Below are 14,530 nucleotides of genomic sequence, written 5' to 3'. Positions count from 1 at the left end.
TCCCCTCCCCGCCTCCCTCCTTATCTTCCTCTCCCTTCTGCTTCATTACTTTTTTTCCTATTATCTGCTAGTCTATGCCCCATTACAGTTTTTTTTCCAAGCAAAATGATTATATATATGATCTCACTTAACATTAACCAGAATTGTCCTCTCCCTCCTTTCCTTTGTATCATGTCTTTTTTGTTCTTTCCAAGATTGCTGATGGTATGGCATATATTGAAAGAATGAACTATATTCATCGAGATCTTCGGGCTGCTAATATTCTTGTAGGAGAAAATCTTGTGTGCAAAATAGCAGATTTCGGCTTAGCAAGGCTAATTGAAGATAATGAATATACAGCAAGACAAGGTAAAATGACTTTTTAATAAATGCCTGTTACCTAATTTTTAATGGATTTTCTTACCATTCTTTTGAATATTCAGGGTTTTACAGAATAAGAAGAACTGCTCTAGGTCTGCTCAGAAGAGTCATAGAAACATTTTTACTCATAAAATTATACACAATACATAATACCGTGGCTTTCTGGTAGTTATTTCCCCCAAGGAGGAACCTAGCTGTGGGTGTACTTTGCATTATAAATCTAGCAAGCAGTACCCTTCTCTTGGCATACCAACAAGTGAGAAACATTTTAAAATTCCTTTTGAATCAAACTTCAGAACCATCCAGATTTTACTACACTAAGGACTAGAAGCTAATATATTAAGAAGTAGCATAAAATTTTATAACGGCTTTGGAAACTATTTCTATGCTAGACTTACAATAATTCTTTAATGTATATAAAATTATAGTAAATAAAAACAAGAATGACACTGTAAAGTGTGAGGGAAGGGAACTTACAGAGATTAACAGATTGATTCTTTTTTTTGGCTTCTCTAAAATCTTTGTTCAGTACACATTTTATGCACACATAATTTTATGGACACATAATACATGCATATGGAAAGAGTATGGGTTTTTGAATCCCCGTTTCACCTCCTATTAGCCTAGAGATTTCAACTAAATTAACCTTTTTGACTGGGCTTCAGTCTCCTCATTTGTAAAGATTAGATGGTAATACTTATTTTTCAAAATTATTGTGAAACTTTAATGAAGTAATAGATGTATAGTGCCTAATACTACTTAACATAGTGGGTGCTCAGTAAATAGTAGAGCTTACATTTTAAAGTTTTTTTTTTCAGGAGAAGGTTATTAAGTTTACTTACTTCTTTATTTTTTTCATGGAGGAACTAGGGATTGAACCCAGGACCTCGTGCATGCTAGGCATGCACTCTACCACTGAGCTATACCCTCTGCTCCAGAGTTTGCATTTTAATTGGTAAGGTAGACCTATATATAAATAACTATAAAGCAAGTTCTTATGTAATTAATGTCAGAAGAGTGTATGGAAAATACTATTGGAAAGTGGAGAGAAAAGGAAAGACTTCACGGAGATGATGGCTGAAGAACAGGACTTTGAGGAGAGTGTAACTTTGACAGGCAGAGAGTAGCTGAGGCCCAGTGCAGGTCACCAGGTGGGTGGTCCATCGTGATGAAACCTTCAGTCCTCCATGCCTACACAAAAAGGTACTTTGGCCCTCAGCATCTCCTCTCTAGTGCCAGCTTACCTTTAGCAGACATTTGAGTTCCCATGTGCTGGGCGTGAGGGCATGATTCTTGCCATCAAGGAGCTCATGACAGCTGTCTGAGACCAGATTATGAGCAGACTATTTCAATACAAACTAGTAAGACCAGTGCAAAGGTTATTGAAAGTTCATTTAGTAGGTATGCTAAATCTTCTCCCAGCTATCTACTATTACCATCATTTCGTAAAAGAGCATTTGAACACTGCACAATACGAAGGATGTAATCTCAGAATAAGGGACATACTTAAAAATGAATGATTTCAGCTGTGTGAATTGTTAGGTAATCTTTTTTCTTTTTTTCACAGTCTGTGTATTTTTGTCACTGACCACATTGGTATACAGACCACTGGGAACTATTGCCCTAATTCCCAGGTTTTCAATCAGGGGACATTTGGCAACATCTTGACATTTTTGGTTGTCTGGGAGGTTGCTTCTGGCATCCACAGGGCAGAGGCCAGGCATACCACTAAACATCCTGCCAAGTACAAGCTAGCCCCCAGCAAGCAGAGAATTACCCAGCCCCGAATGCCAGCACTGCCAGGTGGAGGAGCCCTGCCTTCAGCGCAGTGCTTTCTTGTCAGTCTCCATAACTTCCTGCCTTTCCCTCCAGCTGGAATATCTTCCTAGTCTTTAATCTTCATCTATAAAAGTTCTAACCATTCTTTAAGGCTAAACTTAGCTGCTACTTTTTAAAATTTTTTATTTTTTTAATTGAAGTGTAGTTGATTTACAATGTTATTTTCAGGTTACAGCAAAGCGATTCAGTTTTATATATATATGTGTATATACACACACACACACACACACACATACATACACACCCATATTTTCAGATTATTTTCCATTATTAGCTGCCACTTTTTAAATGAAACTTCTTGTGATTGTGCTGATTAAAATTGATCTTTTGTTTGAACATCTAAAGAACTATTTTACAACATTATATGCAAACATATAAATAACTTCAAGTATGTAAGACACCTATAATCTTATTTACACTGTAAGTATATATATGTCACAGGCTATGTTTTTATGTCTCCTGTGATGATTAGTATAGTGTGCATAAAAAGCATGCACTAAATATTTGAATAAGTTGATATAGATGTTTTAAAATGATAGTACAATAAAATTTTCCAGAGAGGTATCATAAAATAGAAAGGAGATTATGGTCGAAAACCATTAGATGTTAGAATCAGCAGAGTATGCCCTCATCAACAAACAGTGATAGCTACTGAGAGCTGACTTTAAAGTTAGAGATCCTGTAATCCTTTTTTTTTTTTTTTTTGGTTGCTTCTTAGAGTTTCTACCTCTATTTTCTTTAATAGTTTTCTATCCCCACCAGCCATTCTCTTTTTTTATGTCATTGAATATCTTATCAATCACACAGAGGTGTGATTTATTTTAATGTAAGTTTTAAATATTAAGTTTTTCCCGTGTATCTTGTCATTTTGAAGAATTTGGTATTGAAGACATATACAAAGGGAAATTGACAAAAAATTACCCCTGCTTATGCCATATTTACACAAATAAGAAACAATTTACTGAAGCAAGATTGTCAATACTGTTTTAGGTGCAAAATTTCCAATCAAATGGACAGCTCCTGAGGCTGCACTATATGGTCGATTTACAATAAAGTCTGATGTGTGGTCGTTTGGAATTCTACAGACAGAGCTGGTAACAAAGGGCAGAGTGCCGTATCCAGGTAAGCTTGCACTTCAGGTAACCAGAGTTCATTATGAGCAAAAATGTAATGTGGAAAAAAGACCTTTATTTTCTCTTCTGTCTCTTCTTCCCTCCCTCCCTCTTTTTTTTTTTGGCATTGGATGAGGAGTGGTCTGTGAGAGTATGAGAGTCCAGTCCTTGAGATGGGCATTTTCTAAAAGGACTTTTTAATCTCTCCTTTCTCTCAGGTGATAAGTGCACACGTATCTTAGGTCCTCTCTTTCCCCTTGTCCCCTGTCCCCCGAGTAACTGAGGGTATGCTTAGCCTGTGATAGCACAGGGTGAGCTGCTCATGGGGTGGGAGGGGTTACACAGGAATACAAGGAAGGAGCTGTGTAATAACGTGGAGAAAGTCAAACCGTTGACATTAGATAAGGAAACTCTTTCAAGGAAGTAACTTGATACAAAGTAACATAATTAGTATATTTGGCAAAACCAGGACTGGAACTCTTTCTTCTGAATTCCTGTTTGAAAGTTCTTTCAGACACTGTCTTGCCACTGTTCATTAGCCCAAATTTGGTCATTACAAACTTTTAATATCAGAAAGTTTCAGTACCTCAAAGTAGAACTGTAAATTCTCATTAGTCAAATGAGGTTGGCTTTTGAAGGCATTAGTGTTAAAAGCAAGATTTTAAGTGGAATGGAAAAAATTAGATATGCTGAAACAGATTAGCATTTTCTAAGCCTTTGTTGACGTACTTTGACATTTAAAATTTACTTTATTTCTTTGTTGAAAGAATCGTTTCACTAAATAAACTATACCCCGAATTAGTTAGTGGTTAGGGAATTTGTTCTGTTTTGCTAGTGGTGGTTGGTGTCACTGTTTTTGATGTTTGGCTCCTGTGCGTTAGGTATGGTAAACCGCGAAGTCCTGGAGCAGGTGGAACGAGGGTACAGGATGCCTTGCCCTCAAGGCTGTCCAGAGTCCCTGCATGAGCTGATGAATCTTTGTTGGAAGAAGGACCCTGATGAAAGACCAACATTTGAATATATCCAGTCCTTCTTGGAAGACTACTTCACTGCTACAGAGCCACAGTACCAGCCAGGAGAAAATTTATAATCCAAGGAGCCTATTTTATATGCATAACTCTGCCAAAATGTAAAGAACTTGTGTAGACTTCCTCACTACATACAGGAATCAAAAGAAGAAAATCTTCTTCACTCTGCATGTTTTTGATGGTAAACTGGAATTCCAGATATGGTTGCACAAAACCACTTTTTTTTCCCAAGTGTTAAACACTAAAGTATCAATGATGAATTTTCCAACTTACTTCAGGGTCCAAAGAAAGTATAGTTAAGATATTGATGACAGTGTGAGTGATAGCATGACACTGAAGAGCAACGAAGCTACTATTGGTAAATCACTTCCTTGCTTTTATCCCCAAACTCATAATTAAGAGAAAATTTTCAATCACTGTACAAAAGGAGATTAAAGGAGTTACACCATAATAAAATCTAAAATTAAGGAATTTCACGGGACCAAACGATTCCATTCCAGGTTTTTTAAATTTCTTGCATTTATTATTCTCAGAATTTTTTTCTAAGTTGAACAGTTAATATTGCAATCTTAATATATGCCTCCTTTTGCATGGAAATGGGCCACGTTTTTAGAAGCAAAAAGAAATATAAACAGCATCTGAAACTTGATTAAATGTTAGACGACAGCAGTGGAATCTGAAAGTATAATGCACTATGTTAATACTCAGTATACTCATGGAACTGGAAAGTAGGAGAAATTTTTTCACTTTTATCATTTTCTGAATAGTTCAGTTTAAAGTAATGAAGGTAACTAGAAAGTGAGTTAATCTTTTATAAGGTTGCATTGACTGTTTTTTTAAGGCAATATATAATTGAAATTGTACTATCCAATCCACGGGGAAAACTTTTAATCTTTAGGTAGCATGGAAAAATAAACCCAGCATTTAAACAAGCCTCTTTGGAAAACAGACTGGTACTATGTGATACTCCTAGTATAGACTTAACGATGGTGGGTGCCGCAGATGTAAAATATCAGTAGATCAGGGACTTGAATGCACTTTTGCTCATATTGAATATAGACTAACAGAGGAAAATGTATTTAAAAGAGATATGAGAAAAGAAAATGTGAAAGTTTTACAGAGAGAGCGATGGAATGTTATGTTTAATGCTGATGTTACGGACTGACAAAATGGCTTTGCTGGCACTCAGAGCTCCTCACTTATCTATTTTCTGAGAGTTTAGGAGTTATAAGGTATGACTATGAAACTAATCTTTCGTAACATAAACACTAAATGAGTGCTGTAGCCTCAAAATAGCTACATTAAGGCTTCCCACTAATTCCAGTGATAGAGCTTTTATGCAAAACATTTTTAAAAGTCCAGTTTTCAAATCCACGTTTGAACCTACATTCACGTTTTAAATATACTTAATGATGGTCATTTTCCCCCTTTAGGAATGTAGTTGATTTGGGGAGGAAAACATATTCAGAATAATAACAGTGGCAAAAGTGGAGGGGACAGTTTTTGCCCATTTAAAGTGCAGAAGTGAAATATACCGAATAATGCTGATTTTTATGATTAACTCAAAAAGAAAATACCAAAATATGAATTTGAATAGCAGTGTTGTTAGTTTAAGAATCTCGCAAAGGAACTGAATCTGACAAATTACGGTCTGGTATTTATGTTTTAAAATATTCTCTTTTATAGTCACACTTTAAATAAAGCAACATATCAGGTCCCAATATTTTAGGAATATTATTTCTAACTACCATCACTTACCTGATTCAGTCATTAAATTTACAGTTCTGTGCTGTGGTATTTATACTGAAATTCACACCATTTTAAAATGTGACAGATGAGCTTCATGCAGGTTGGCAGCAGTTCTGGTACTAAAAGTTGTGGTGGTTTCTTATGTTTACGTAACCTGCTTGGTATTGAGTCCCTCTTCCAAGAGGGTCTTCCCGAGAAGACTGCCCACATCACTTACCTTTAACTTCTACAACCTGTGACATCAGATTTTTAAAGGGCTTTGTGTGAACTATAATGTTACAATTTTTCTAAACATTTCAAAAGAGGATAAAATTACACATTTATGTACTAATTCTCTTCAAAAAAATAAGCCAGAAAAAGTTGATGGTATTCATTAGGTTTTAACTGAATGGAGCAGTTCATTATAATACCAATTGTATAGTTAGAAAATAAAACACTAACTTAATGTGTATTCAGTTTGAATGGTTATGTATTTTTAAATTGCTGAGAAAAATAAACAACTTTGTACATTTGGAGATTTTTTTCCAACAGCTTTTCTTCTTCAGCAGCTTAATGTGTTTTCCTTACCAAAAAAGGAAGTTGGCAAAAACAACCTTCTAGCACAGTTTTTTAAATGAGTAATGATAGCCTAAATCTGAGTATTTTTATAAAGTATTATTATACTGTTTTGTGGATAATTTAAATAAAAATTCTCATTGAATGCACTCATTTATCTTTTTAGCTACCATTCATAATTTCTCATCACTTTTTAAAAAATTGGTATTTAAAGCAAAGTATATTCTCAGTTTCTTCTTCCATTGGCAGGGGCAAAGTGCTCAGTTACAACTCTTGAGCCGAGTTAAATCAATTTTTTGTTAAATTCAAAACATTATTGAACTCATTTTTTGTGGTTAATTTTCCTTGTCAGGTGAGTGACATTTTTATACGTTTTTTAAAAATTATACCAGCAACTACAGTTTTAATGTATTGTATACAGAAACCTAAGTGATTTAAGTGAAGCTATTCAGAGAATTTGTTTGAAGAATAGAAAATAAAATAACCACTTTGATCATAAGGGATTTAATTTTCTAAAAATGAAAAATATGTGAGCCTTATTTCTGTGTGTGTTTTTACACTTCTGTTACAGGTTTAATGAAAATTAGATTATACTAAATTATGAATGGCCAATCAAAAGCATTTGTTATTTTTAATACAGTAATAGTATTAATTGCCTTTATTATATTTTCTAAAATTATTAGCTTTATTTTACCCCCATGATTTCAGAAGAGTAACATTTAATCAACAAACATATCATTTGGTAAAAATTTATTAAATATTTTTATACAGTATAGTAATAGTTTCTCAACCTAAGAATGTTTTCCTAGTTTGCTGTTTGCCTTTTAATTTTGTGTGTAATTTTTTGACATTTAAGTTGTACATTTGTTTGTTGTCAAATCTTTTTTATGCTTAAACAGCCTTTTGCAACGTAAGATTAAATATTCATCTCATTTGTTATATTTTATGCTTTTGTGTTTTACATCACTCGTTATTTCATTTGGAATTTATTGGGGTACAAAATGTGACTTAAAGGTCTAGCATGATTTTTTCCCATACTGTTAATTTTCCCAGCACCAATTACTGGTTAATCCATTCCTACCCTATTGGTTTGGGCTCTTCCCTTAATTATGTGCATGTTGACACATCTCTTTTGTCCAATTAACTTGCCATCCATCAGTTTAACACTTTGAATGACTAATCACTTGATAATGCATTTTAATAATTAAGCAGGTTGCCTTTGTGATACCTTTTTTTAAAATCCTGGTATTCTAGCAAATTCTTGATGAAGTTTAGACTTTATTTTTCGTACTTTAAAAAAATTCAGGTAAGATTTTGGTTAAGATTACATTATGTCTATAAATTAATTTGGTGAGAAATAACGTCTTTCCCATTTTCCCATCCCATTTATACAAATCTTGATTTACAACTCTTAGTAAAGTTCTTCTCCAAGACTTTTCTCTATGGTGTTGGGAGATGAGTTTCATCTCTTGTCTGATTATACTGCTCTAAAAACGCCATCCCAGTGCAGCTGGAGACCAGGTCCTCACTTAGATATAAAACAAAGCAACACATAGAGATGAGGGAGACGGCTTGTGCCTCAACAGCATTTATTTCCCTAAAATCAGCTTCTCCCTGCCTTCCAGTTTCTTTCTTTTTTTAAGACAGCAAATTGAGTTTCTGTCACAACAACCACAGTCCTGATTAATTAACATTCAGATTGTCCACATAGACAGGAATACTTCTGATTAAAACAAGCAACGCCTGCCCGGTATCATCCGTTTGTCCCTCCACAGCCGCACTCTGCTGGAAGGCTGACCTGTATGCACCAGTGGGTTCCTTCGCCCTGGATTCCTCTTGGGCTGAGCCTGCAAGGAGCTCTAGCAGAAGACCAGAGAAAACCTGAAAGAGGGCAAGGTATTTATTCCCCTGGTTCCCTCTGTGAGACTGGGCTGGCTGTGTCCTCCAACGAAAAGTTCCTTTCAGTGTGGCCCTTCCTTCTGGGGACTGGTAACGGCTCCTATCCCCTATCTCTTCTGCCTGAGAGGTGCTTCTACTAACTTCAGTTGCTGCATTAATTCTTGTTCCCCTATCCTGCCCTCCTCTTTGTAAATAGCATCAATTTCTTTAATTTGAGCATGTCATCTGTTTCCAGTTGGGACCCTGACTGATACCCACCATGCTGCCAATAGCTGTATCAGTAGAAAATAGGAAACTCTTATGTTATTATGTTAAAGTGAGAGTCTATGCAAACCTGTAACATTTTTGGTACAGTAGCAACATACAGTAGTCTGTTAAATGTAAAATTACCATAAAGACCTTATTAACTGGAGAGAACGTACCAAATCAAAACTCCAAATTATAAACTGGACTATTAAGAATTTTTCAATTAAATTTCTGTGTTTCAAAAATTGGTGAACCATGTTTGGTAAATGATTAGATGTAACACTCCAAGAATGAGTGAATGGAATGAAAGACGAATAGGAATGAGGGGGTGGGAGTGTTGAGCTAAGAAGAGGAGAAATGGAAGAAAAAGGAGGTACTCAGGAAATTATGAAACAATGAAAGCCAAGTTAGATAAAGTGTGAGAACCCACCACTTGCAGGAATGGCCCACAGACCTTCAAGAAACAAGATGTCTAAGGTTCAGTTATAAGATACATGATCAGCCCTCTGCTATTACCACAAACTGTCCTTCAAACCTACACACCCTGGGAGGATGGCATTTAGGGAAATAAAGGGATTAGGGGAGTGTCCAGAAGAATTGGCAAGGTACAAAAATGGGGAGGGGTGGACTTCACACTTAAGAGTTTAAATGTAGTGAGGAAATTCAAGTGGAGAACCTGAAACCGGTGGGTGGAAGAGGGTCTGCCAAGTGCTTCAGAGATACCGGGAGGGACCCTAGATTTCCCACGTACACAGGGTAGCAATTCAGCCCAGCTTCATTTGCATCTTTTTTTTTAGGGGGGGAAATAATCACGTTTACTTAATTATCCATAGAGGAAGTACCAGGGATCGAACCCAGGACCCTGTGTAGGCTAAGCATGTACTCTGCCACTTAAGCTATACCTTCCCCCCAGCTTCACTTAAGTCTTAAAGGTCAAGTTAGCATGAGTAAGCTGGAGGACTTGGAGAATCCTCCTTTGAGGTAAAAAATTGCCTCCAGCTTAAGTGGTAGGAGGGATGAGAAATAAAAACTTTGCAGTTGGCCAAAAGGAGTGACAGCGATCCTAATAGAAAAACAGTTATTTAAAGTGGTGTGCCCCTTAAAGGTTATCAAAGTCCTTTTACTCATTTATAATTGCACTATTTTCAAGGAAAGCCTTGGTCTTCCAGAACACTGAGAGAATGTACTGTGGTAAAGGCCAAAGGTGGTATTTCTGTATGTTTGTTTTTCCAGGCAAATATCCAATTGTTCTGCCACTATTTAGTTGAAAAGATCTACTCACTGAATTTCTTTGGCACCTTAAATCAGTTGAGTGGGTATGTGTGGGTCTATTTCAGGATTTTTCTGTCACGTCTAGCATTATGCCAATATCACATTGACTTAATTAGTATAACTTTATAATAGTCAAGTCTTTAAATCAGATAGTTTTAAATTGTTTGGCTTTGCTCTTCTTTTCAAGATTATTTGGCTATTCTAGTTTAAATTTTCATGGAGGTTTTTAGAATCAACTCGGCAATTTCTACAAAAAATCCTGCTGGGATTCTGATTAAGTGGCATCAGAGTGATAGTTCACTGAGGGAAGAACTGATACCTCAACAATATTGAATTTTCCCATCCAAGAATATGAATTTTCTACACATTTAGGTTGTAAGTTTTCAGTGTATAGATCTTGTATATTCTTTTATTAAATTTGTGTCTAAGTATTTCAGATTTTTGTGCAGAGACATATTATTTTCTAATTTAAATTTCCAGTTTTTATTTATAGTATATTAAGTATAATTGGTTTTAAATTGACCTTGAATCCTGTAAACTTGCTAAATTTACTAATTCGAGTAGATTTTTTGTAAATTCTATAAAGGTGATTTTCTACAAAGACCATCAATCATGTCATCTAAGAATGAAGAGGCTTACTTTCTTTCTAGTATGCCTTTTAATTTTATTTTCTTGCCACATTACACTAGAGCTATGTTGAATAGAAGTAATGAAAGCAGGTATCTTTGCCTTGTTCCTAATCTTAGAGGGAAAGCATTAATCTTTTAGTATTAAGTCAGGTGATGAATACAGGTTTTTGCAAATGCCCTTTATCAGATTGAAGAAGTTTCTTCTTCTTGCTACTTTGCTAAGAATTTTTTTAAAATCATGAATCATTGTTGAATTTTGTCAAGTACTTCTTCAGCCTGTATGAAGATCATGTAGTTTCTCCTTTTTAGTCTATTATTAATAGGAAGAATTGCACTGATTGATTTTTGAATGTTAAACCTTGCATTGCTGGGATAAATCTCACTCAGTCATTATGTATTGTCCTCTTTACATAGTGCTAGTGTCAGATTCACTAATTGTGCATATGTTTATGAGGAGTATTATGCAGTTGTGTTTTCTTGTAATGTCTTTGTTTTGGTATCGGTGATGCTAACCTCTTTAAAAGCTGGGAAATGATCCTTCATCTTATATTTTCTTGAGTTTACATAGAATTGCTATTATTTCTTAAATGTTTGATAAACAGTGAAGCTGAGATGGCCTGGAATTTCCCTTGAGGGAAGATGTTTTTTCACTTTAAATTAAATTACTAAATTTTCTAATAGTTATAGGATTATCTAAGTTATTTATTTCTTCTTGAATGAACTTTGGTGTTTGGTACATAATCTTCTCTTATTATAATGTTTGTAGGATGTGTAGTGATGCTTCCACCTTTGTGATCTTGGCAATTTGTGTCTCCCTTTTTCTCCTTAGTCTGGCCAGTGGTTTATCAGTTTTAGTCTGTGTGTGCATATGTGTGTGGGTATGCGCTCACACGTGGGTATATATATGTGTTCTGTTTCTGATCTTTACTAATTCTGTCCTTTTGGGTTTTATTTGCTATGTCATTTTGGAGTTTACTTTTTTTTCTAGTTTCTTAAGATGGAAGCTTACATCATTGATTTGAGACTTCTTTACTAATACAAGCATTTAATGCTATAAATTACCCTTTAAATAGTGGTTTAACTGCATCCTGCATATTTTGATATGTTTTTATCATAATTCAGTTCAAAATACTTTCTAATTTCCCTTCTGAGTTCTTTTTTGATCTGTGAGTTATTTATATGTTTGCTATTTAATTGTAAATTATTTGGAGTTTTTCTAGATATCTTCTATTAATTCTAGTTTATTTCTGCTTTGGTCAGAGAAAATACTTTATACAATTTCAGTCCTCTAAAATGTATAATTGTATTAAAATTCTGTTTTATGGCCCAGAATATGTTGTACCTTGATGAATATTCTATTTGTACCTGAAAATAATATGCATCTTGATTTTGTCAGCTGGAGTGTTTTATAAATGTCAGTTTGGTCAAATTAATTGATAGTATTGCTCAATCTTCTGTATTCTTACAGCTTTTCTGTTGGCATTTTCTATCCATTAATGAGAGAGGGATGTTGGAATCCTCAACTATAATTGTAGATTTTTATGTTTCCCTTTTAATTCTTTTTGTTTTTGTTTCCTGAGTTGTGTAACTCATTAGGTGTATATACATTTTAGGGTTATTGGTCTCATAATGAATTGACCCTTTTATCATAATTAAAAATTTCCCTTTATCCTGGATAATATTCCTTTGCATAGATCCAAATTTCCATCTGATAACATTTTCCTTCTTCCTTTAATATTTCTTGTTGCATGGGTCTGATAGCACTGCAGTTAAAAGTTTTTATTTGACTTCCTTTTTGAAATGTTTTAGCTCAGTTAAGAATTCTAGGTTGACCAGTGTTCCCCCACTTTAGTACTTTTAGATGTCTCTTCAGTGTCTAATAATTCACATTATTCCTGACAAAAAGTCTTTTGTTCTCAACTTTATTTCTTTATATATAAAGTGTCTTTTTTTTTAAAAGAATGGTTTAAAAATCTTTCATTCCTGGTTTTCAGTTATTTATTTCTGATGTGCCTTCACATGACTTTCTTAAAGGTTATTCTATTTGGAGCTCTTTGAGATACTTGATTCAGTGGATTATAGTTTTCATCAGAGTTTGAAAATTTGGGGCCATTATTTTTTAATTTATTTCTGGAACTCTTAATTACATGTATATTGGGCAGTTTAATATCTCACAGGTCACTGATGCTTTGTTCTATTCTTTTTCTGTTTAATCCTTCTTTTTGCTTCATTTTTGATACTTTCTATTTCTCTGTCTTCATATTCACTAATCTAATTTTGCAGTGTCTTTTTTGCTTTTAACCCCATAGAGTATTTTTTTTATCTTAGAAATTCTAACTTTCACTTTTTTTCTTTTTTGTATCTTTCATACCTCTCCTCTTTATGCTTATAGTTTCCTCTACCATCTTGAAGGTCCTGGTCTGAATTTTAAGACTGTGGGTCTGTTTCTATTCATTGACCGTTCTCTTGTTCATGGGCTATGTTTCTGCTTTTATATGTGCCTGGTAAATTTGCTTGAATGCTGGACACTATCAATTGTAGTTTTTGATTGCTAGAATGGAGGGGGTGGCATTCCTTTAAATAATGTTGAATTTTGATTTAACTTTCAACTCTGGTTGGTGGGGACAGGAACTATCCCCCCATGCAAACTCCAAGGATTATCTTGTGTATTCCTTACCTGGTATCAGTTGGATCCCTCCAAGCTTTGCATTCAAGTTCTGTTAGATCCAAAACGATCTTTAATCTTAGGAGAATTTATTTCCACTAATAAGGCAATACCTGCCCAAGGATTCTGCTGGATGCGCCGTGTATTACAGAATCTCACTCTGGCTGGCAGGAACAGCTACTATTCCCCACCTTGTGCAACCTCCAATTATTTCTTTCCCTATTCCTTTCTGGTGGTTCTTTCCTCAAGTTGGAGGTAGCTTCCTCTCATTCATGTGAATATCCACACTCATATGCCTAATACATCTGTACAGCTTTGCTTCCCAAACATTTTATCTTCAAAGCAATCCCTGAAGTAGGAACTGAACTGAAAGGTGGTGTGCTGTACTGCAAGGCAAGGGGTCAGGAAACCCCCCTAAGATGGTATAAAAAGTTACATGTGTGCACACTTGGGCCAGGGCGGGGGCTTCAGGGGAGTGAGGTGGCTGTCCTAGCCTTCATCGTGTTGTCAGAGGGATCCTATAGCTCTGGACCCCAAGAGTTCCTGCAACCCAGAGGACAGGCCCTGGATTTGCAGCCAGGACACTTGGCCACTTAACTAGCTGTGTGGCTTTGGGCAAGTCACTTAAATCACTTAATCTCTCTGAATCCCCATTTCTTCACCATAAAAAGGACATGACCTGCCTACAGTGCAGGATTGGGTGGATAAGAGGTCATGCATTTAAGAGCACTCTGCATCTACAAAGATGTAATAAATGGTGACCCACCCCTTAATTTATCAGGTGGCAAACAGGATGAGGTCATTTTGAAAACACAGGATTTTCTAGCCCAAGGCCATCCTGGCTCATCGACCTGTGGACTAAGGTCAGGAGCGGAGCTGGAGGCCCGAATCTGCTGCTAGGCAATCGCACTCTGACCAGACCTGGCTTCTTCCCCTCGGGCGCCGCTCCCAGTAAGGTGACTGAGAGTTTCCAGTTTAAGCAGAGCAGGGTCTTGCGGGGACTCGACGCTGCAGGGACCGTGGAGACCCTGAGCGAATGAGACCGGGGGCAGCGCCCCACCGTGGGAGGCGGGAACTTGGCGTGAAAGACGGGGAACCCTGAGCTGGGCGGGCCGCTCCAGTCCAGTCAAGTTCATGCGCTTGGCCACGCCCCCGGGCCGCGTGGCCAATCAGCGC

General features: G+C 36.0%; 1 protein-coding gene across 4 annotated transcripts in view; it reads left to right on the top strand.

Annotated features, from left to right (window-relative positions):
- YES1 (YES proto-oncogene 1, Src family tyrosine kinase) overlaps positions 1 to 6,792 on the top strand; it is a 56,520-nt gene extending 49,728 nt beyond the window's left edge. For all 4 annotated transcript variants that reach the window (XM_072949159.1, XM_072949157.1, XM_006205124.4 and 1 more), the window contains 3 exons: positions 195 to 348; positions 3,190 to 3,321; positions 4,193 to 6,792. In XM_072949159.1, coding sequence (XP_072805260.1) covers positions 195 to 348; positions 3,190 to 3,321; positions 4,193 to 4,401 — 495 coding nt within the window. In that variant the 3' untranslated portion in view covers positions 4,402 to 6,792. The remainder of the gene's footprint in view (positions 1 to 194; positions 349 to 3,189; positions 3,322 to 4,192) is intronic.
- Positions 6,793 to 14,530: the final 7,738 nt, after the last annotated feature.

Source organism: Vicugna pacos, chromosome 24 (genome assembly GCF_048564905.1).
Source record: "Vicugna pacos chromosome 24, VicPac4, whole genome shotgun sequence".
NCBI classification, from domain to species: domain Eukaryota; kingdom Metazoa; phylum Chordata; class Mammalia; order Artiodactyla; family Camelidae; genus Vicugna; species Vicugna pacos.
Note: the sequence above shows the minus strand (reverse complement) of the source record. Positions and strands in the feature narration are given on the sequence as shown.